The sequence below is a fragment of the Lepidochelys kempii genome, chromosome 4 (genome assembly GCF_965140265.1).
Source record: "Lepidochelys kempii isolate rLepKem1 chromosome 4, rLepKem1.hap2, whole genome shotgun sequence".
NCBI lineage: Eukaryota > Metazoa > Chordata > Testudines > Cheloniidae > Lepidochelys > Lepidochelys kempii.
The window spans coordinates 117,526,024-117,551,223 of NC_133259.1; the positions used below are offsets into that span (position 1 = coordinate 117,526,024).

The following is a 25,200-nucleotide window of genomic DNA, read 5'->3' on the forward strand; positions in this document are numbered from 1 at the left end:
GTATCTCCTTAATCTGGAGGTCAGTTTGAAAAATGCATTGGAGCTTTAAAATTGGAACTTGTGAATATCTTGAAACTTGGCTTTAAGATATCCAATTGCACTAAAATTCTGGAAAGTGGCTGAGGTAGAACATAGTCTCTGTGTGACAGAACATGGTTGGTAGCTATCCAAACTACATAGCACCTCAGTGAATATGGGCATATCTCCTATCAGATATGGTGTAATTCCACTTAATTATGGTGGCTCTGGACTGTTAAAGTAATTGATACAATTGACAGGGTGGGGTGAGGTTAAGTATGAGGGAAGACTGAAGGTAGCTAAAAAACTCTGTACTCTCAGATTAGAAAACTTCAGGTTTGGCTGTGGATCTGACTGTAGAGACCTCTCCAGAGCTCCCCTGGCCCTTTCCAAGGTTTTCTCCGATATATTTGGCTGCTAGCCAGCTTTTGCAAATGCTCCCAAGCCCTTTCTAATACTCTTCTGGCCCATTTGCATGCTCCCTCAGCCCTTCTACACCCTTTCCAGTGACATAGATACTTGATTTCAGCTGCTTCAGAAATAATGCAGAAAGTTAAATGTACTTTGCACCTCCCAAAGGGGCTGGTGCTGATCTCTTATACCAGTTAAGCTCCATTAACTTCACTGGAGTTAGTCCTAATTTTTCTTGCTGAAGCAAGATCAGAGTGGCCCAAAGTGGATGGAGAGTCTCAGGGTATGTCTACACTATGAAATTAGGTGGAATTTATAGAAGTCGTTTTTTTAGAAATGGTTTTTATATAGTCCATTGTGTGTGTCCCCACACAAAATGCTCTAAGTGCATTAAGTGCATTAACTCAGCAGAGTGCTTTCACAGTACTGAGGCTAGCGTTGACTTCCGGAGTTTGGTTGCACTGTGGGTAGCTATCCCACAGTTCCTGCAGTCTCCACCACCCATTGGAATTCTGGGTTGAGATCCCAAAAAACGTTGTCGCAGGTGGTTCTGGGTACATGTCGTCAGGCCCTCCCTCCGTGAAAGCAATGGCAGACAATTGTTTCGTGCCTTTTTTCCTGAGTTGCATGTACAGACGCCATACCACAGCAAGCATGGAGCCCGCTCACTGTCACCATACATCTCCTGGGTGCTGGCAGACACGGTACTGAATTGCTACACAGCAGCAGCAACCCATTGCCTTGTGGCAGCAGGCGGTGCAATAGGCCTGGTAACCATCGTCATCGTGTCCGAGGTGCTTCTGGCTGCTTCGGTAAGGTCGGTCAGGAGTGCCTGGGCAGACAGGAGCGCAGGGACTAAATTAGGTGTGACTCGACCAGGTCATTCTCTTTAGTCCTGCCGGCAGTCCTATTGTACCATCTTCTGCCGAACAGCCAGGAGATGTGGATGGCTAGCAATCCTACTGCACCGTCTGCTGCCAGCCAAAGATGTAAAAGATAGATGGAGTGGATCAAAACAAGCAATACACCAGATTCGTTTTGTGTTTATTTGCTCCCCTCTCCCTCACTCTGTGAAATCAACAGCCGACAATTGTTTTGGTGAGGTCTGTCAGGGGCACCTTGAAAAGTTTAATGGAGATTCAGTCCTGCCTGAAATACCGGGGGAGGGATAGCTCAGTGAGTTGAGCATTGGGTTGAGCTAAACCCAGGGTTTTGAGTTCAATCTTTCAGGGGGCCATTCTGTGTGACACTTGTTTTTGTTTCTCCTTGATGTAAAGCCACCGCCTTTGTTGATTTTAATTCCCTGTAAGCCAACCCTGTAAGCCATGTCGTCAGTCGCCCCTCCCTCCATCAGAGCAACAGCAGACAATCGTTCCGCACCTTTTTTCTGTGCAGATGCCATACCACGGCAAGCATGGAGCCCGCTCAGATCACTTTGGCAATTAGGAGTACATTAAACACCATGCACATTATTCAGTGGTATATGCGGCACCAGAACCTGGCAAAGCGAAACCAGGCGAGCAGGCAATGTCAGCGCGGTGACGAGAGTGATGAGGACATGGACACAGACTTCTCTCAAAGCACGGGCCCTGGCAATGTGGGCATCATGGTGCTAATGGGGCAGGTTCATGCAGTGGAACACAGATTCTGGGCCCAGGAAACAAGCACAGAATGGTGAGACCGCATAGTGTCGCAGGTCTGGGATGATTCCCAGTGGCTGCGAAACATTTGCATGCGTAAGGGCACTTTCGTGGAACTTTGTGACTTGCTTTCCCCTGCCCTGAGGCGCAAGAATACCAAGATGAGAGCAGCCCTCACAGTTGAGAAGCGAGTGGCAATAGTCCTGTGGAAGCTTGCAACACCAGACAGCTACTGGTCAATCAGGAATCAATTTGGAATGGGCAAATCTACTGTGGGGGCTGCTGTGATGCAAGTAGCCAACGCAATCAAAGATCTGCTGATATCAAGGGTAGTGACCCTGGGAAATGTGCAGGTGATAGTGGATGGCTTTGCTGCAATGGGATTCCCTAACTGTGGTGGGGACATAGATGGAACCCATATCCCTATCTAGGCACCGGTGCACCAAGCCGGCGAGTACATAAACCGCAAGGGGTACTTTTCAATAGTGCTGCAAGCACTGGTGGATCACAAGGGACGTTTCACCAACATCAACGTGGGATAGCCGGGAAAGGTACATGACGCTCGCATCTTCAGGAACTCTGATCTGTTTGAACAGCTGGAGGAAGGGATTTACTTCCCAGACCAGAAAATAACCATTGCGGATGTTGAAATGCCTATAGTTATCCTTGGGGACCCAGCCTTCCCCTTAATGCCATGGCTCATGAAGCCATACACAGGCAGCCTGGACAGTAGTCAGGAGCTGTTCAACTATAGGCTGAGCAAGTGCAGAATGGTGGTAGAATGTGCATTTGGACGCTGAAAAGCGCGCTGGCGCAGTTTACTGATTCAGTTAGTTAGACCTCAGCAAAACCAATATTCCCATTGTTATTACTGCTTGCTGTGCGCTCCACAATATCTGTGAGAGTAAGGGGGAGACGTTTATGGTGGGGTGGGAGGTTGAGGCAAATCGCCTGGCCACTGGTTACGCGCAGCCAGACACCAGGGCGGTTAGAAGAGCACAGGAGGGCACGGTGCACATCAGTGAAGCTTTGAAAACCAGTTTCATGACTGGCCAGGCTACGGTGTGACAGTTCTGTTTGTTTCTCCTGGATGAAACCCCCCGGCCTTGGTCCACTCTACTTCCCTGTAAGCTAACCACCCGCCCCTCCTCCCTTCGATCACCGCTTGCAGAGGCAATAAGGTCATTGTTGCTTCACATTCATGCATTCTTTATTCATTCATCACACAAATAGGGGGATAACTGCCAAGGTAGGCCGGGAGGGGTGGTGGAGGAGGGAAGGACAAGACCACACAGCACTTTAAAAGTTTAAAACTTATTGAATGCCAACCTTCTGTTGCTTGGGCAATCCTCTGGGGTGGAGTGGCTCGGTGGCCGGAGGTCCCCCCCATCGCATTCTTGGGCATCTGGGTGAGGAAGCTATGGAACTTGGGGAGGAGGGTGGTTGGTTACACAGGGGCTGTAGTGGCAGTCTGTGCTCCTGCTGCCTTTTCTGCAGCTCAACCATACGCTGGAGCATATTAGTTTGATCCTCCAGCAGCCTCAGCATTGAATCCTGCCTCCGCTCATCACGCTGCCACCACCTTTCAGCTTCAGCCCTCTACCTCTCCTCCCGGTCATTTTGTGCTTTCCTGCACTCTGACATTGTCTGCGTCCACGCATTCGTCTGTGCTCTGTCAGTGTGGGAGGACAGCATGAGCTCAGAGAACATTTCATCGCGAGTGCATTTTTTTCGCCTTCTAATCTTCACTAGCCTCTGGGAAAGAGAAGATCTTGTGATCCCTGAAACACATGCAGGAAACAAAGGGACAGTGGTATTTAAAAAGACACATTTTATCGAACAATGGGTACACTCTTTCACGGTAAACCTTGCTGTTAACATTACATACATAGCACATGTGCTTTTGTTACAAGGTCTCATTTTGCCTCCCCCCACCACATGGCTAGCCACTCCCCGCTCCCCGTGGCTAACAGCGGGGAACATTTCTGTTCAGCCACAGGCAAATAGCCCAGCAGGAATGGGCACCTCTGAATGTCCCCTTAAGAAAAGCACCCTATTTCAACCAGGTGACCATGAATGATATCACTCTCCTGAGGATAACACAGAGGGATAAAGAACGGATGTTGTTTGAATGCTGGCAAACATACACTGCAATGCTTTGTTCTACAATGATTCCTGAGTATGTGCTACTGGCCTGGAGTGGTAAAGTGTCCTAACATGGTGGACAGAATAAGGCTGCCCTCCCCAGAAACCTTTTGCAAAGGCTTTGGGAGTACATCCAGGAGAGTTGCGAATGCCAGGGCAAATTAATTATTAAACACGCTTGCTTTTAAAACATGTATACTATTTAAAAAGGTACACTCACCAGGGTCCCTTCTCCGCCTGGCGGGTCCGGGAGGCAGCCTTGGGTGGGTTCGGGGGGGGGGGGGGTACTGGCTCCAGGTCCAGGGTGAGAAATAGTTCTTGAGAAATAGTTGGGAAAACTGGTTTCTCCGCTTGCTTGCTGTGAGCTATCTACAACCTCATCATCATCATCTTCCTTGTCCCCAAAACCTGCTTCCTGGTTGTCTCCATCTCCATTGATGGAGTCAAACAACACAGTTGGGGTAGTGGTGGCTGAACCCCCTAAAATGGCATGCAGCTCATCATAGAAGTGGCATGTTTTGGGCTCTGACCCGGAGCGGCCGTTTGCCTCTCTGGTTTTCTGGTAGGCTTGCCTCAGCTCCTTAAGTTTCATGTGGCACTGCTTCGGGTCCCTGTTATGGCTTCTGTCCTTCATGCCCTGGGAGATTTTGACAAATGTTTTGGCATTTCGAAAACTGGAACGTAGTTCTGATAGCATGGATTCCTCTCCCCATACAGCGATCAGATCCCATACCTCCCGTTCGGTCCATGCTGGAGCTCTTTTGCGATTCTGGGACTGCATCATGGTCACCTCTGCTGATGAGCTCTGCACTCACCGGCAGCTTGCCACGCTGGCCAAACAGGAAATGAGATTCAAAAGTTCACGGGCCTTTTCCTGTCTACCTGGCCAGTGCATCTGAGTTGAGAGTGCTGTCCAGAGCGGTCACAATGGAGCACTCTGGGATAGCTTCCGGAGGCCAATACCATCGAATTGCGTCCACAGTACCCCAAATTCGACCCAGCAAGGCTGATTTCAGCGCTAATCCCCTTGTCGGGGGTGGAGTAAGGAAATTGATTTTAAGAGCCCTTTAAGTCAAAAAAAGGGCTTCATCGTGTGGACAGGTGCAGGGTTAAATCAATTTAATGCTGGTAAATTCGACCTCAACTCCTAGTGTAGACCAGGGCTCTGAAGCTGAGCCCTAGCATGTCCTTTCACATGCTGGAACAGGAGCAGAGTATCAGCACTCCTGTGGAAATGAAACCAATTTTTTTAAACCAAGGAACTGTTAAGGAACGGTGAAGGAAATGGAAAGTTAAAATGAAATAAAGAAGTAGGAGACGGCAAGGAGAAAGAAGGAGGAAAGAGGGCAGTCAACTCAGAATGTTTCTGTAGTGTTCAGTTGTTTGGTTAGGCATTCCCCAAGGCTTTGCTTTCCAGACCAAACTTCCTGACCAGTATCCTAGTCAGTCTATCTAATATATTTATATGGCTCCCATTGCCATAGTATCTGAGCACCGCACAGTTTCTCATGTAGTTATTCTTTCAATGCCCCGATGAAAGGCATCATGGACTACTGGATAAAACATTGGACTGGGACTCAAACCCTGAGTTCTGTTCCCATCTCTGCCACTGACCTACTTAGTGTCCTTGGGCAAGTCACTTCACCTCTCTGTGTCTGTTTCCTCATCCATAAAATGGGGGAAATGATACTGAACTTCTTTAGTAAAATGCTTTGAGATCCACTGATGAAAAGTGCTGTATAAGAGCTAGGCATTATTATTATCCCTTTCTAAAAGGTCGTATGCTATTATAGTAGGTTTTCACATCTGTAAAACACCAAATTCAGGTAATAGCAGCAGCAGCAAAGTACTAAATAATTTCCCCATTTCAAGGTTAATGAGATTAAAGATTTAGGCATTGATCCTGCATTAGGATCAGCTAGTAAAAGCACCAGCAGCCTCAGTGGGCTTGAGAGTCATGTTAACTAATATGATGTTAAATGTAATTTTGTTGTCAGAGTAGAGGGGGGGACAAGTCATGATTAACCCCATGGCAACTGGTCATGATGATTAACTCTGATTCTGGTGATAGATAAGCAGCTGTGCAGGGAAATGTGGATGTATTTGCCAAGATATCTAAATCAGATGAGCATTCTTCCCAGGTTACGGTATCCTCTGTAAATGTTTCCATATGTCCTGCATTATGTTACTTTGCAAAACTAAGATCTTAACCATAATATAATATAATTAATATAAAGACCCTTGCTTGCTTTAAAGAGGAGTCAGTGACCCAGACCGGAAATATATTTAAATATTCCAAATGTTATGTTGTACTGTTGGTTGGTTCAGTCACATGACAGGGAGTAACAGGGAACCCGCAACATAGGATTCTATCTTTGGTAAATTGTGTCTGCAAACAATCGATGTTCAAAGTACGTGCTAAGCTTCAATATTGGGCTATTGGAGTATCTAGGGAAGAGTAAAAGCAATTGTAAATACAAATGGAAAACATCAGCTTTGCTAGATGATCTTGAATTTTAATTGGGAATGAGAGAGAGAGTGTTTTAACAATGGTTTAGCCTCTGTAGAGACACTCAGTCCATTTGGGAATACATTCTTTGAGATACAAAAATAGATGGTCTCCTAATTCAAACTTTGTTTTACTACAATCAAGCCAGGTGCAATGTTAAAAAATAATTTTTGGGATCAAGAGGAAAAAAGAAAAAATCGCACTTCATGTTTTGGAAATTTATTCTCTTAAACCTACTTCTCGGAAAACTCCCTCAGGAACTTGTAATGCTACAACAAATATGTAAACATCTAAAAAGAGTTTACAGGTTGCTTGGGAAAAGGAAATTTTAGCACATTTGAGATTTTCATACCATCTAAGGCAATGTCTTGATCTCTTGGGACCATATTGGAAAGCTGAGTAGGGTAGACAGTTAAAATTAGACAGTTAAAAGAAAGGGCTAATGCCCAAAGTCTGTTATGGGTTAATTCTAAGGGCTTGTCTATATGGGGATATTCAGGAAAATTAATCTGAATTAACTAAAGGTATGAATTTGAAGTGGATTAGTTAAACCACATTACATTCCTGTGTGGTTGCAGTTATTCAGAATTAAAGTCAGCTTAATTTGGTTTATCTAAATTAATTTCCAAATTCACTTAATTCACAGCGAATTAAGATAAACCAAATTCACTTCCAAAGTGAATTATGCTAAACTGAATTAAAACCACTATAATTCTGAATTAGAATGTCCGTACAGAGATTTAATGTTGTTTGTTTAATCCACATCAAAATTCACACTTTTCGTTAATTTGGATTAGTTTTCATGGTTGTCCTTGTGCAGACAAGCCCTACGAAAGCTAAGGAATAATGGCAAAAACCTCAGCATAATATGTACAGATGTTGGCCAACTGTAGACTGTAGGGCCTGTTGATTTGAATAAGGAACTCCAGTGTTGAGGTAGAAGGTAGGTTGCAGAAAACCATAGCTATTCCTGCACCTGCTCATGACAGGGGTGTAACCTTTTCTAACCCTGATCCACGTCAGGTGACAAGCTGGACCCAGAGAATAAAGAGCATTTTCTTACCAGCACTCCTGTGGAACACGGAAGGAGGCACTGGGTCAACAACCCATGCCAGCCCCTGCTCAGCTGGGGCCACCCCCTACCTACATCTCATGGGCAGGCAGGCTCCCATCCTAACCCTGGAGCAGAGGGAGCCCAGCTGGTGGGAGGGAGATGGACAGGATCAAGCAAGGAGGAAGAGGGGGAGAGAATGATAGGGGCAGGGCCTTGGGGGAAGAGGCGGGGCAGGGGGCAGGCCTTGGGGGAAGAGGTAGGGAGGGTGGAGGTTCCAGCTCTCCTGCTGTAGTGTCCGGTTTTCAGAAATTAGAAAATTGGCAACCCTATTACGGTGATGGCTGGAACCGACAGATGTCCAGTAATGGAGGGTACTGGACATCTGTTGATACCCGACTGTCCTGGTATCTCTATTTGTTCTTACTTTTGGTTAATATTTTTTTATTTGCATTTACCTTTTTTGTAAAGTTTCATGGCTTCTATAAAGTTTTTGGCTTTGTTTTGGCAGTCTCAGGCACAATGACAGTGGGGTTAATTATGCCAATTGTGGGGAACTTGGGAGAAGAAAGACCAAGAAGAAATAAGACTTATGGGTAGGTGTGTGGAGGAAAGAGAGAAAGGGATATGTTTCCTGGGAACATTTGGCCAGGAGCACACCACAAGCCATGACACACATTCCTAGGCATGCCCCTGTGCAATGCCATGGTAACTGCCTCTTTCTTTGAGCCAGACCCAGGATTCTGGGGTATGTCTGAGGTAAAATGGTTGCAAGTGGCTAAACAGGTTGCACTAATTTAATTAAAATAAAGAATCTGTTTAGCCTAATTCTCCTCTGTCTCTGTTTAATAAAATTACTTGGCATTACCCATGATTTAATATAATATAATAATATAATATGGAGAAGAATCAGGCCCAATTTCTTCATTGCCTTTGCGCTTCAAATCTCTTTGCTCAGAGGCAGTGCTGTCCCTCACTAGGGCAGCAGCACATACAAATATTTGGCTACTATCCAAGCTGCAAAATGCTTTATAATTAAAAAGTCCCACTGAAATGAAATGAAATGTCTGCAGAGTAAATCAAGGACCTGCTCTTCTAAATGAGGTGTGGAATTCCTAAGGTCCAAACAGACTTTTCTAAAGAGATGCCTGTAAATGTTTGGATTCATTCATTAATTTTCTGAAATCAAATACAACTGTGGTTGGTAGGATATTTGTTTAAGTAACATGAAAAGATGACTGCAATAAAGAGGATTACACTGAAGGATGATTGTAGAATAGCTGACCTATGTTTTTTCAGATGCTGGGATGAAATGCTTTGGCATAATTGAAATGGCTTTCAGCCCCTCCGACAACCTATGCATCAGTGTTTTTAGATTGCTGGACGTCTGTTAATGCTGTATAAGGGCCCAAAGATGGCTGTGGCTTTGTCTAGCCAATAAGTCATTTTTCATAACTTCATTTCTGATGCTGTGTAGGGTGTCTTTGTTTTTAAATAATTTACCAGCCCCATTGAAGAAGACAACATTGACATATATTCATAAGTGCTATAACTCTCTATTTGTGGATCAGAATTGGACTGCAGATTAGGTACCTCAGTGAGGCATTCCTTTACTACAGATGACTGCTACAGAATACAATTTACAATTACCCTGAATGAATGGTTGTCAGATATGCTCTGTACACTGGCTTTCTGATTAGGTGAATTGCTGACAGTCAGCAAAGTGGTGGGTACACTGGAATTTCTTGTTTGAACCTTTCAGTGTGAAAGCTCTGTATTCTGAAGAAGGATTTGACAATGCTGTGTGACAGGCTTTGTCTATTTGGGGGGTGTCTTGGAGTGTTATCCATAAGGGTTAAGAGAAAAGGGCACAGCTGAGCTATTAAAAAAAAATCACAACCTAGTGAGCTTTTCTATATGTGATATCTGGGCAGCCTAATTAAAGAATAAAGTTTCTTGCTTGATATTGGCAGATGAAGACTCCATGATACATTGCAGTGTCATTGAGAATCGGCAGTAATTTTAAAATTACATGTATGGGAAGCACGGGGATACAAAGTGTTGGTTTAATACAAGTAAGATTCATTGCTGTGGATAGGCAAGTGTAATGAAACATAAAGTAATACGGAACATTACTTTTTGTATCTTCTAATAATTTTTCCTCTGGTCTGATGGGCCATAATTATATTCTCAGGGCCCATAAAAATCCTCTGGGAAGATTTCTGTGATCTGAACAAACATCTATTGGTTGAAGAAAGGGTGGCCCAAACAGTCTCCCTTAATAAACTGAGCCAATGGGCACTTTTATCTGACAGTGAAGTTTCCTCCTTCTCCCTATCCAGGCTGAATTGCCAGCAAACCTGTAGTAAGATACTAGGAACAGAATAAATAGCTGACATGATTGGAACATGCCTGGAGCTGGAGCCAGGAGTTTGTGCAGTAGATCTCTCTCAATGGTTAGTTTCCTGAGAAGTCTTGGGTCATGTTTCTTTCTCTTGATTTTATAAGTCATGTTGTAACCTATTAGAACTAAACAATTTTTTTAAAAATTAAACACTCTTTTTTTAAGATGCCTCCCAGCTTTTATGTTTCTATACCAAACACCAACAAAATGCATAGAACAGAATGGCCTTTCGATTGTGCTGTCTTTAAACAATGTGAAAGTTTTAATATATTTTAGCGAATTAAGATCTGATTCTGCAGTTTTTTGCATCAGTATAAATCCAAAAGTAACTCTATTGAATTCAGTAGTATTACACCACAGGGAGTGAGATCCAAACTGTCTCAATTTTGCATAGTGCCCTGTACATCTATGGCACTATGTAAATAATGCAAATTGCCTGGAATTGTAGAGTCTTCCTCCACTCAAAATCTCCAGGGTATAGCAATTTACATTCTTATATGTTGCATAAATCTGTACCAATGTACTAATTACCTTGATAATCAAACCGAATGGATAAAATTTCTGTTTGCAAAAGATTTCATCTGGTGGTTAGGAATAAAGCTAGTGATAGCTAAATAAAAGCATGATCCAAACTGTTGGAGACAACTGATGTTGACCCCACATTAACCAAGCTAACAGCTGTGCAAGGAACCAGAGGTTCTTCCAATTTTACCTCTTTAGGGTTGCCATGGTAACTGGTGTAAGAAGAACTAATATGGACTGGCAGTGAGTGAAAGGAAATTTTATTTAAGTGATCCAAATCTAAAATGTAACAGCCAGCACCATGCAAGAGTTGTGGACTAGTGCTTCACGCTATTTGGCTAATGAGTTTGTCTTCCTTTGCAAATAGATTGTGAGATAAAACATATTTCTTGTTACTGGATTTTCTCTCTCGAGTGAAGACCTTATTTTTCAATGGGATTTAATCTATGTGTTAATTTTTTTTTTTTTTAGTTTTGGTAACGTGGATGAGTAACACAGACAGCACAGTGCTCTCTTGGAAAACAGCCACCTCTTCTAAAAAACTAATGATGACATATTTCAGTGTTTGTTTTTGGTCTTGCACAGAAGACCAAAGCGCCTCTTTCTGGATGAGATCCAGTAACGTTGTTTAACACTTTGGATAAGATAAATTCATGTCCATAGAAGCCAAGACAGCTGCATTGTAAATTAGGACTGGGGACTAACTCAGCTCTTCCTGCTGTGAAAGTCATTCAAACTGATTGGACCTTGTGGTTTGTGCGCTGAGGGGAATTTATGTGATAATTTCCACCCCCTCCTCTCACGAAATAAAAAGGAAAGTTTTACAAAATGGAGATGTTTACAGAAGATTTACAATTGCCCCACTCATGTCCCAACCCTACAAGCCCTGCTCTCTCCAATGGTTCAGGAAACTAGTCTACTAATATCCAGATCAGAACAGCTCTGAAAATGCTCTGTTGTTTTTTTATTTTAGCTCATATATCTGTATATATTTTTACTCTCTTTCTGTGTAGGTGATTCTGATCCTTACCAAGTATTACCATACTGACATGGGGAAGGTGCTGGAGAGCTCTTTGTGGAGGTAAGTACTCAACCTTTTCCTACATTCCTTGTTCCTATGCTGACCAAAGTAGGACTGCTTCTCGCGTCCTTTTATCTTTTGAAGTTTCCTAATGGGTTGAATTGCTGACTCTGTGCCAGATATAGGGTTGCCCAGACTTGCATCTTTTTTATGGACTGTGGTTGACAGAAGAAGAACTTAAAAGGGGATTAACAATTTGTACAGTGGAAATAAACAACATTAGAGGATAAGGTATCTTTCTGAGGCCACATTTTAAAGAAAAACAGAATTCTAACTGTAAGTTGGCATCAGGACCCAATTCTCCTCCTCCTCCTTTTTAAAAAAACTCCCAGAACTTTAGAAGTTTTGCACCAAAGTTAAGGGTACTTAATGTAGTCATTATTTTAATTGCTAGTAGCTTTTGCTGTTCAGCTCTGTTTAGTTTAGTAAATTATCTGTAGGTGTGGTGTATCTTTCTGGTGTAACTTGGAGCCTGTCCAGATTGTGTTACATCTTCTGATGTTTGGAAACCTGTAATATTTCAAATATAACTTTTAAAATAATTTTTCATTTAACCAAGATTTACCAATGACTTTGTCAACTTTGTCTCTTGTGCGCGTACACGCTCACACTCTGACGTGCACACACACAGACGTTTTTAGGGTTTCAGACACAGATACGGAACCAGTTAAATTCCTGTTACACCAGTACAACCCCATTGATCAAGATCAATATTTTCTTTTCTAAGGGCACCAGCGGCAGATGCAGGGTCATTAATTTTCCATGCTGTTTTTCTGCCGAAGTGCTGGGTTTTTTTCCAGGTGAACTGTTGTCAAATATCCAGTTGAAGTGATGGGTGCACTTTAATGTGTGTATTTAAAAAAATCATACTTCCTATTGAAAAATCTTTCATTTAAGTGCTTTGGTACTGAATAACAAGCCACGTATTGTACATTCAAAGTCATGGAAATATGTTTGTCCTGTGTTTCTAGATATACTTTGTACACCCTGCTGTTCCATCCACCAAGATGGGTTTTCAACAGAATACTCATGTCGTAAGCATAGATCACATGCATTTTAAATATAGAAGTGTTTCCTGTATTACTGATAATCAGGGGCCCCAGAAATCCATTTGTAATGGAAAAACATGGAATTTGCGTTTTTACAGAGAATCTGTAGTTTTTACACTTTGTGAAAAAATAAACACATATATTAAAAAAATTTTACAGAAAGTATCAGTGTCACTTATTCAATGTGCACAACCTCCCCCCCTTGTGGTTGATTTCTGAATGTGCTTTAAATTTACATAGCTAAACATCCTCCAATAAACTGCTTCCGGCGTATAGAGGTTACTCAACGGGGTATAGTGTTTCGTATTTTAATGCATCTCAGATTTCACTTCAGCTTCCAAGACTAACTCAGAAAGTGAATAATGTTAATATAAAAACAATTTTTGCTTTATTTTTTGTGCATTTAAATTCCCCCCTGAAAATATAGAATACAGACATAGAATTATTTGGTACATGTAAGAAATGCAAATTGCAATTCTATTAATTTTATTATTGATGGCAATGATAGGCTTTGAACTTGCTTAAAAATTGTAAATATATCAATAAAACACTGTGTTCAACTGATACCTATATGTATATCATGGGTAGGGAAACTAAAGTTCAGCATTTCATTTTAATTGTAGAAAAACATGGATTTTTATGTGTTTTTTTTAATCAGAGAATTTTGGTTTTTTTATCATGGAAAATTAGGATCCCTGCTGATAATGTAGGAACAATACTATTTTTAATCTGTAGCTGGAGACATTTTCCTGAGCCTTACTAGATAACTAAATAGTCAACACAAGCAATGAGGGAAGGAAACATAAAATTTCCAGGAATGTGAATTTCTGACACAGCCTGAGGACTTGGGTTCCAGAAATCTGCAACCAGAGTATATAGTATCTCCATTAGGGACGGATATGGAATCCAGATTGTTGCAAACTCTCTAACCACATAAACGCCTACATGGAACGTTCCTCACCATACGTAGCTCATGCAAGGGGAAGCCACAATTGCAGTCCTTGAACTCAAGGGAGTGCAGGCTTTGCTCCTTATATGTGGCCTCACAGGTCCACAGCACCCCAAAAGGAGCCAGGCGAAGGCAAGATCTATGGTCTGGCCTGGCTCCACACCCACTTGTGAAGTAGGCTGGCTGTGCTGGTTGGAGGAGTCTGCGTCCTCTTAATCTGCCCAGGTTTCCAACAGTAGAGTAGCCCTGCACCACCCAATATTTGTGCCAGTGGCTAAAGAACACAGTCTGCCCCAACCTCTTGCTGGAATACTGTACATTTTGCATAAGGGTAAATAGTACCTCTTTGCTTCATACCAGGTACGTGATAACTAGCATGTTATCTCTGAGTGTGAAAACTGAAGAATATGAGCCTGATCTGGCCATTTTCTGCAGAGTGGCCTTGGTTCCCACAGACCCCTAGAGGGAGTGGAGGGCACTCAGCATCTTTCAGGGTTGGCCCTTTAAGGGCTATGACAATTAATTTGGAATTGCCATTTAAAACTCCCAGCTTGTGGGATGGATAATTTTTCTTTTTAATCTTTGCACAACACCTTGTGTGAGAGAATACAACCAAATGAAAATTGGGATTACAGCTGGGTGAATTTTTTTGGTTGATTTATTTACTCTCAGAAAAATGAAGAAACTATTTGCAAATTCAGGTTGAAATTGGCAAATCATTTTTTGCTAGCAAAGTTTTGGCAATTTTTTTTTAAAGTCAAAATTGTTTGTTTGGACACTTTCGAAACAAAACATTTCAGGTCTCATTGGGCAACTCAGGGCTGATCTATACAGCCAGTTGTAGCGTGGCAAGCCAGGGTGTGAATCTGCAGTGTACCAGCACTTCCACACTCTAGGATTTTCACTGCGCTATAGCAGTGTCCATCTGGGACGTTACTGTGTGGCAAGCTTGCGTACTGTATTCAGGGCTTGCGTAGCCTGGCTTGCCACACAGTAACTTGCCATGTAGACTAGCCCTTAATTAGATTTTTTTTAAAAAAAATGTGCATCCTCCCGTTTGGAAACACAATAAAAGGAAATGAAAACCCCCAAAATTTCAGTTTTGGTTTGACCCGAAATGATTTTTTTTCCAGATTTTTTGGTGAAGCCAATGAATTGAAAAATCAATTATTCAGATAGTCCTAAAATTGCATAACCACGTGTTGTCTTCCTGTTAAAAACTGTTTGCCCATGTAATGTATGTGGTATGTGTCTAGTTTGCTAACTATAATTCAGTATAATCATAGAAATGTCGGACTGGAAAGGACCTCAGTAGCTTAATTAGGGTCCCACACTGAGGCAGGACTAAGTATTATCGGGACATCCTTGACAAGTGTTTGTCCAACCTATTCTTAACAACCTCCAATGATGGAGATTCCACAATGTTCCTAGGTAATTTGTTCCAGTGCTTAACTACCCTTACGGTTAGTGAGGACGTTTTTCCTAAAGTCTAACCTAAATCTCTCTTGCTGCAAGTTAAGCCCTTCTTAAGCCATTAGTTCTTGTCCTGTCCTCAGTGGATAAGAAGAACAGTATATCACCCTCCTCTTTATCAAAACATTGTACGTACTTGAAGACTGTTATCTTGTCCCCCTCTCAAGTCTTCTCTTCTCCAGACTAAAGAAACCAGATTTTTGCAATATTTCCTTGTAGATCATGCTTTGTAAACCTTTAATAATTTTTTTGCTCTCTGCTGGATATTCTCCAATTTCGCCACATCTTTCACAAAGTGTGGTGTCCACAACTGGATGCAGTACTCCAGGTGAAGCCTTATCACTGCTGAGTAGAGTGGAGGAATTACTTCTCATATCTTGCTTACAACACTTCTTCTATTCTTCTTCCCAGAATAATGTTTGCCTTTTTTGCAACATTATTACGTTATAGTGGATTACAAACTAACTCATGTTTAGTTTGTGATCCACTTTAATCCCCCAATACTTTTCTGCAGTACTCCTTCCTAGGCAGTCATTTCCCATTATATATTTGTGCAAGTACTTGTTCCTTCCCAAGTGGAGTATATTGCATTTGTCCGTATTAAATTTCATCTTATTTATTTCAGACCATTTCTCCAGATTGTCAAGAACATTTTTAATTCTAATCCTGTCCTCCAAAATCCTTTCATCCCCTCCCAGATTAATATCATCTATGCCATTATCCAGATCATTTATGAAGATACACTGAATAGAACCAGATCCATGACAGATCCCTATGGGACCCCACTTTATATGCCCTTCCAGCTTGACTCTGAACCATTGATAAAAACTCTCTGAGTAAGTTTATCTATCAGACAAGACTCTTTCAAAATTACCCATTGGGACCCTGCACTTTCAACATAAACATTAAACATGCTTCAGATAATGCTGTTATTTAAGAGAATTGCTTTAGGTCTGATTCTGCTCTGAATACTCATATAAATGAGGTGTAACTACACTGAAACCAGTGGAGTTATATCATCATAAAACTGGTGTGAGAAGAAATCAGGCCTTTCCCTCTGCTTTCACACAGTGGATTTACAAGATAGTTTGCCTTTTAAAACCAGAATGAAGCACCCCATGAGGAAAATGCTTAGGAGTAGCCTTAGAAAGAGTTGGCTGTTGATTTAACAATCAACGTATGTTTCTGGAATGCAGCTGAAATAGGAGCCTGGAGCAGGGGTTTGAAACTGGAACTGAACTTTGTGGTTTGGACATAAATCTACTTTTCTGTAAACAGGAGTTAAAAAGTGAATATACTCAGATTGTAGAATGTATTCAGATTACAAAACTACCCAAGGACCCAAAGAGAATAAGAATAGCATTTAGAATAAATCCCATTTCTCTTGAAAGCTTCATGTACCGAACTGTGTGCAAAAAACAAAAAAAATTGGTAAACGATGAACCATAGCATAATAGAAAACTGAATAGTTGTACTTTCTTTATTTAGTTATTTCAAGATAGCTGGTATAAATGGAAATATCTCCATTGAAAGTCAATGGAACTACATCAGGTTACACAAACTGATGACCTGCCCCAGTGTATTCCTATGTAAAATGCCTATTTTATTAAAGATTTTTTTTTTGCTCTTTACACTTCTATTTGTATCAGAGCAAATACATAATAAAACAGATGTGGAAAAAAATCATAGAGACTTTTGGTTATGGGGAAAAGCCATTCAGCTCTGCAAGGTTTGTATGTTCTAATGGGAATTAATGCTGTCATATTATTTCCTGAATGAGCCCAGTATTTGTCTCTCTCTCAGTTGTCTTCCTGGCTGGAAAAATCCCACACATTTATTGTTCTCCGTATGGGGGCAACAAAGGTACTTTAAAGGCTGTAGATAAAGGTATTGTAGCACTCTGACTGCTATTACAGTAGAGTCACAGGGTTTCCTGCAAAGCCCTGTAGAATCCTAGATCTAAAACAAGGTTACTGAAAATGTGGCTTTTTAGCTTAATGAAGTCTCTATTAGCTGCGTAGCTAAACCGATCTTTGTTGTTGTTTCCTAGTGCAGCTCATGTACAGGGTCTATTTCTGATCTTGAATACTATGGATTTAGTTGAATTCATCCTGTTGTCAAAAATGTCAAAGAGATGAGAATCAGACCCACAGTAAAATTATGCTAATTTCACAAAATGGAAGCCACAGAGATGAGGGAATCAACCTCCAGGCTTGAGTCCTCTGGCCCAGATAATTACATCTAGGCAATCCAACCTCATTTCTAGTTAACAGCATGTTGTTTCATGTTACTCTTGTTCCCGAAAGGGGTGCCAGTCTCTTTCGCTTTGTACTCTAGTGCCATCCCTTCCCTGAAAGCCTTCCCTGATTTTTAATTTACTTACAAGTTACTTTAAAAGGAACACTTTCAGTTGGTTTTGATCAGTTTTACTCTTTTTGATGAAGACCTTCAGACCATTTCCTCACATCAAAATTCTTCGCTAAAATCTGACTCCAGACACTATTTAGAGAATTCCTTTATTTAGGACCCAATTGTGGTCATTTGGAGTTGTGTGATTAACTCTGATCAGTGTATTCTGAATCTTTAGTGCAGATCTGTCCCACTTATCACGCCACCAGACAATGTTGTCCCTCTGCTGAGAAGTAGCAGGTGTCATGGCCTTGCAGGTCAGCTGTCCGTTGGAGGAGAAATCGCTGACACAGCCTGGGCGTATGCTTCGTGTAGCTTGTTTTATTTAGGGCAAGTCTACTCTGCAAAATGAAGTTGACCTAAGTTACATTGATGTACAGCCACCACAGTAATTAAATTGCTTTTGCATGTCCACGCTGCGCTCCTGGTGTCCACGGTGCACGTCCTCATCAGAAGCACTTGCATTGATTTAACTGTCAGTGTGGGGCACTGTGGGATGGCTTCTGAAAGCCAGCAACAGTTAGCTGATGTAAGCAAGGCAGTGTCTACACTGACACTGCGTTGACCTAACTACATTGAGCTAAGTGCTTTGCCTCTCATGGAGGTAGTTATTAAGTCAGTTTAGTGGACGAGTTACATCAGTGGGAACTACATTTTAGTGTAAACGCTTACAGAGTTAGGTTGACATAAGCTGCCTTACATTGACCTAACTCTGTAGTGTAGACCATGCCTTACATCGGAGTTGGGCAAACTATGGCCTGCGGGCTAGCCCCTGGCCCCTCCCTGTCTGTCCTCCCTCCCCCCCAGCCTCAGCTGGCTGTGCTGCCAGTGTTCTGGGTGGCAGGGCTGCGAGCTCCTGCTGGGCAGTGCGGCGGTGTGGCTGGCTCTGGCCAGGCGGCACGACTGCCAGACATGGTGCTCTGAGCGGCATGGTAAGGGGGGGCAGGGGATCCCAGGGGGCAGTCAGGGGACAGGGAGCAGGGGTTGGTGGGATGGGGCAGAGGTTTTGGGGGGCGGTCAGAGGATGGGAAATGGGGGGTTGGATAGGCATGGGACTCCCGGGGGGCCTCTCAGGGGGCGGGGGTGTGGATAGGGGTCGGGATAGTCAGGGGACAGGGAGCAGGGAGGGTTGGATGGGGGGTGGGGTCCCAGGGGGTGGTTAGGGGTGGGGGGTCCCATGAGGGGGGGTCAGGGAACAAGGAGTGGGGGGGTTGGATGGGTGGGGAGTTCTGGGGGGGCAGTCAGTGGGTGAGAGAGGGCAGAGGCCAGGCTGTTTGCGGAGGCACAGCCTTCCCTACCTGGCCCTCCATATAGTCTTGGAACCCCGAAGTGGCCTTCTGGCCAAAAAGTTTGACCACCCCTGCCTTACATATATCCACCAGCCCTGGAGCAGAGGTGGTGAGGCAATCCTCTCTTTCAGGGATCTCAGTGCAAATACAAGACGCTAGTTCCCAGGGAGCAACCCTGCCTCAAGAAATGATTCTTGATAAAGAGATTCAGGCAAAGAGGAAGTTCCCTTGCTGCTTATCACAGCTACTCGAAAGAACCTGCATCAGAAAACCAATGCCACTGCATTTCCTTCCCAGACTAAAAACTTACTCTCATGCTAAGAAAAAGAGCCATGTGAGAGTGTAACAGCTCCACGTGGTGATCTCTGCCATCTGTGTGCTGGGTGAAATTCTCTACATGTACCAGACTGGATGATCATACTGATTGCTTCTGGCCTTAAAAACCTTTAAATCTATAAAAATATTAAGTAGTATTATTGTCCTTGGGCTACAGAAAAGCCTCTTTCAGTTCTGAAACTTGCTTTGCCATTATCCCTTCTTCTCTTTCCCATCACACACACATCACATAGGCTTGGGGTACACCTAAATTTAGGTCAAACTACCTACATTGCTCAGGCCTGTGGAAAAACTTTGCACCTTGTGCAACTTAGTTGCATCAACCTAATCTCCACCATAGATGCAGCGAGGTCGGTGGAAGACTTCTTTCATCCACCTACCTATGGCCTCTTGAGGGGGTGGATTTACTACAGAGGTGGGAAAACCCCCTTCCATCGCTGTAGTAAGTGTCTACACTACAGTGCTACAATGTCATAGCTGCAGCTGTGTTGCTTGTAGGATGTGTAGTGTAGACCTACCCTTATTAATTTTTTCTCTACCAGTGAATCAGGGGGTTTGGGGAGGCTCAGTGGCCCAGTTGAAAAGGGGTGGTGACTGGTATCTATTCTCTGTGCCACTGAAGTTGCAATAGGAGCTTGGAGAGGGGAGGGAGACAGGAGATGGAATCAGATGTTCCAGATCAGACTGAAAGGAAAATAGCAGTTTGAGGCAGGGTTAGACTGGGATTCATACAATAACAAGAGAGACTCTGATTTTGCATCTGGATCTATACAGTCTGACCCCTGTACCCATGCAGAACCCTGTTAATTTAAGTAGGTAACTTCAATCTGCCCATGTGGGTTAGATTGTAGGATTGGATGCCTACGTTTCAGTTGGCTGCAAAGTCTAATAGTTGAGTAATAAGCTGGTGAGTGAATGGTACTTGGTAATCAAAGTGCTAACAACCCTGCTAGGTCAGCAGTACTAGCCAGTACTGATGAAATAGAAACACAAATCATCATGGAAGCAACTTTGGGCACCCATATTTGAAATTTAGGACCAATTATTCTATTTTAAATAAGCAACAGCTAGGAAATTCATACTCACACTTAGCACTTGTCTTCAGACATGAACTAATTAGTCATCATAACACTTCTTGGAAACAGGTAAGTAAATATTATCTTTATTTTACAAATGGGATAATTGAGATGTTCAGTGACCTTCTGAAAGTTACACAGTAACTCAGAAGCATGCATGGCCACAGTTGGAACTGGCCAATTTCTAGCTTTCAATCCTGTTGTCAGACCACTAGACAACACTCTGTCTCTGATATGGATTCAGCTTTTCCCTGCTTAACTTGTTATAGATGATGAATAATAGATGATGATGATTACTAATAAAGTTTTAATTGCGTAATTATCAGGCTGTAATGATATGGTAGTGCTAACACTACTCACCATGTAATTGCCATTGTTCCCAGTGGCATTATCATGTAGCTAATGCCTTGCTACAGCAAAATATCGTGCATTTTTGATGTTAACTATGCTGTTTAACTCCTCTTGGCGTTTTATGATGAACCCGCCATTTGTCAGTTCTCAGAACAGTGCATGATTTTACCCAATCTACCTGCTGTCATTGGGGCATGGCTGAATGACAGATCAGAAAGGTCACTTTCTTAGGAGAGGCAGCTGCTTCTTTTTACACACACACACACACACACACACACACACACACACACACACTCTTCAGACATCAGTGGGGCATCACACACATGCACACACACGAACTCTTCGGACATCAGTGGGGCATCAACACATAATGACTGTAGGCTGTCCTAGCTAATATCCTCTTCAGAGAGAACCTTGTTTGTTTAGGCACATTTCTGAAAAGTGCCAATTCCCAACAGCTCTAGGCACTTAGACAAATATACAAAAGTAGGACTACATTACAAATATTACAGTAATAATATATACATATATATATGTATATATTAATACATATATATATTATTATATATAATATAATATATATATATTATTAATATATACATTACAGTATTTCAACAAATTCAGCAGGGAGGATCCCACACAGAAATTACTCTGCCATCTTTTAAATCATGGTGCTTTTAGTTCAAGCACATCCACTGATTCTCACTGCAGAGGTATCTCCCACAGAGACAAACTAGTTAGTTAGTTAGCTTCCAAACCATTTAGGGCTTTATAGGAGAAAAACTACACATAACCTCCTGGAAACTAATAAAAAGAAACTTGGTGGTAACTAATTAAAAAAAAAGTGTAGACTGCGGAGTAATATTTTCTCCATTTGAAGTTCAACCTAATATGCGGGCAGCCATATTCCACACTAACTTGCATTAGATGGTCTTAAATTGCGGTTCTGCTCTGAATAGTGACTTTGTTGGAATGGGCTTGGTGGATGGCGGGAGGGGAATCCAGTTACTGATTTGCTTACTTTCTGAGGAGGGAAAAAACAGAAGTATTTCTAATTACTGTACTAGCCCAGAAAACTCAGCTTGGGATCTGAAGTCAAACTGAGTTTTCTCTGGCTAGTTCATCATTGTCAGTAAATAAAGATCCTGTAAATGAAAGCTGCCCACATTTACATCTGTACAACTCAGTTTTCCTCAAATTGTGCCCTCAGTTGCACCTGTGCCTTCATGAGATGATTTTGGAGACTGTTGAGTTGCAAATATGGCCCTGCAGTTGGAACTTGGTCAACAATTGTATATGATTTCACATTTGCATAACAACATTTCATTGAAGTCAGTGTGATTTGTTCATGTTACAAAGGCCACATCTACACTGCTCACCGGATCTGCGGGTAGTGATCGACCTATCGGGGATCGATTTATCGCGTCTAGTGTAGATGCGATAAATCGATCCCCGATCACTCTGCTGTCAACTCTGGAACTCCACCAGGGCAAGAGGCGGAAGTGGAGTCGACGGGGGAGTGGCGGCTGTCGATCCCGCGCCGCGAGGACGCAAAGTAAGTGATTCTAATTCAATCTAAGATACGTCGACTTCAGCTACACTATTTTTGTAGCTGAAGTTGCGTATCTTAGATGGATTTCCCCCTCCCCCCTCAGTGTAGACCAGGCCAAATACTCTACTATGGATGGAGCAGCACAATTTTCATTTACTTAATTTTATTTTCCAGCATTTAAAATGTTTGGTTGCTAAATTACACTCAGAAAGGCAATGAGGACAACACACTATTCTGGCAGTCTTAACTTTTGCATATCCAGGATATAAAATAGATACTTTATATACTCTTTCTGATCTAGCATGAGGCAATTCCAATGATCCACAGACCCAAAAGGCTGTCAGTGGTTCCCGTACAATAGAGGCCCTTATGCTACAAAGGCTTAAGCACATGTTTGACTTCAGTGGGACTACTCATAATATGTAAGGGTAAGCAATGCATAAGTCTTTGCGAGTTCACGGCCTGTGAATGCAGTCTTACTTACTGTAAGCTACTGAGGGCAGGGACTGTCTTTTTTGTTCTGTTTGTACAGTGCCTAGCATAATGGGGTTTTGGCTGTGACTGGGGCTTCTAGATGTTACTGCAATATAAATAATATAATGAAATCTATTGTATATTTTGATTTATAATATATAAAAACATAACTACTATGTATGATAGTAGTTTACATAAAGTCATAGGCAGTTTTTTTAATTAAAATTACCCATAATATCTAATCCACTTTGAAGCACTTGTTTGCAAAACAATTATTTTTCAAAACTGAGAGTCTTTGGGTCTATAACCACAAAGTAATCCAAGAAGTGGACATTTTGTTTTATTAATTATCTGTATGACTTTTAAATTGCTATTTTTTCTTAACTATAATTTGGTAAATATATAGTCAAAGAACATAAGAAACAAATGACAAGTTGCGGACTGAGTACCCAACTGTCATTTCCAATTTGATACCATTTAAAATAGTTAAGGTATATATCCTTAACACAGGCTTTATATTGTTAAGAATAGACCCTTATCTACAGTATACAGATGCTAAAAGGTACGGGTGTAATACAGCAGAGCCTTGTTAAATACATAACCTTGAGGCACAGAAATGTTATTTCTTTAGGTTAATGTTTTGTTTTTGTTTTCTGTTTCTGGTTGAAGAATTTAATCATAGCAGGAATAAATTACTGTTGAATCTATTTTTACTTTTAAGATACAGTATTTATTTAAATTGATAATCCCATTTCATTTTTAATTCACTGAGATTTATTCACATAAGATTCTGATTCGTTTAACAGGAACAGGTTTGTTGAAGTTTCATTATAGGCACAGGATGTGGGGGAACTGCAGCATCTCTATTTAGTATTTGCCTTGAATGAGTTCCATATTTTGTGGGCTGCTTGGCTCTGGCTATTGGAAATATACAGTCTTTCATCTCCACTACTAGGTCACTTGTTCAAAGCCAGCTCAGGTCAGTAGTCGCTGAAAATTCTTGTCCTCTGTTGGCTCTTTCATAGTCTCAGTCCAGTCTCTAATATGTTATCTACACCACAAAAACTACTACCCCAACTAAATTGGCATCTTTCGTGGAAACCTCATAATGGAGGCCAGAGATGAGCATGGAGCTACAACTATCTTCCTGAGCCCTAGTGATTTTTTTCTGCAACTCATGGCTAAAGCATGTGTATGGGATGGAGAATCTTGTATTGGCACTGCCAATGATACACCTAATCTCTGATGAAACTGAGAACTTGAATTTGCAGGGCTTTCATTTTGGCATGTTTCCCCAAAAATAAATTCACAGTAAAACTAGCTGACCTACAGTGTGTTAGCTAACTAGGAGTAGGACCATGCTGTGTTGGGTTGCAGTCCATTAACTGTGGAACCCAAGAGTCCATTGTTGCAGTCCATTAACTGTGGAACTTACTGTCAAGAGAGTTGATAAATACTATTTCTCTTAGATGCCTTTTCCTATTCCATTCCAGGAGGAGGAATAAAGAAGGAACCATGTATGACGGATGCTAGTCAGATTGTTTAGCACTTTTTTGGAAGGGGCCACGGTGATGGACAAGTTATAAGAATCTGAATGGAATAGTAATAATCAAACTCCTCAGAAATGGTGAGCTCATGGCTTACAGAAGGCTATGTAATCTAGAGGATAGGGCATTGGACTGGGAATAGGAAGATCTGTGTTCTATTCGTGGCTCAGCCTACTGTGTACACCTACTGTGTAACTTGGGCAAATCACTTCATCTTTCTGCACCTGATTCCTCTCCGCCCCCTTTGTCTTGTCTGGTTAGACTGTAAGCTCTTTGAAGAAGCGACTGTCTCTTATGATGTTTGGTAAAGGGCCTAGCACAGTAGAACCCCAATCACTGTCAGGGCCTCTAGATGCTACTGTAATTAGAAATTGTAAAGTTCAGTTATTGTAGCATTCTGTCTCCCTACAGCTCTTGACTGAAGGCTGAGGGAATAGTGAGTCCATCAGATGACACTGACATACAGTGAGCATCCCACTCTGCTACAAGATGGCTGTTGTCTGCACCGACAGGCAGTAACATAGTGAGTCTTCTCAGCTGTTGTTTGCAAATGCTGTTGTGCAAAGGGGTTCACTCCTCTTGCTTCTCTGAGTATTCAGCTTCTTGCATCCCTTATGTGGTGTGTGACATCCTCATAGCTTTGCTTAGTCCTGCCGTACATGCAGAGTCTGCTCTAGTGAATCCACTCCTAACCAACTGCAAATTAATTTGGTTGTTGGGGCTGAATGAATGAACAGCTGTGTAGTTAATTATGCAGAATGGTATAGAAAAATGTAGTGCTAATGTTTTATACCCTCATTATCCCTGCAGTATGGAATATATTTTTCAACATGACAATGGCTAAGGCAATATTTCCCACATAATTTATTTATTACAGACACAGTGTGGTATGCAGCTTTCTCTGCCTTAATTCT

The 25,200-nt window shown here is 42.0% G+C and overlaps 1 protein-coding gene across 4 annotated transcripts in view; it reads left to right on the forward strand.

Moving 5' to 3' along the window:
* Positions 1 to 25,200, forward strand: part of SORCS2 (sortilin related VPS10 domain containing receptor 2) — an 843,820-nt gene that overhangs the window by 265,591 nt on the left and 553,029 nt on the right. For all 4 annotated transcript variants that reach the window (XM_073342594.1, XM_073342595.1, XM_073342596.1 and 1 more), the window contains exon 2: positions 11,714 to 11,781. In XM_073342594.1, the coding sequence (XP_073198695.1) occupies positions 11,714 to 11,781 (68 nt within the window). The remainder of the gene's footprint in view (positions 1 to 11,713; positions 11,782 to 25,200) is intronic.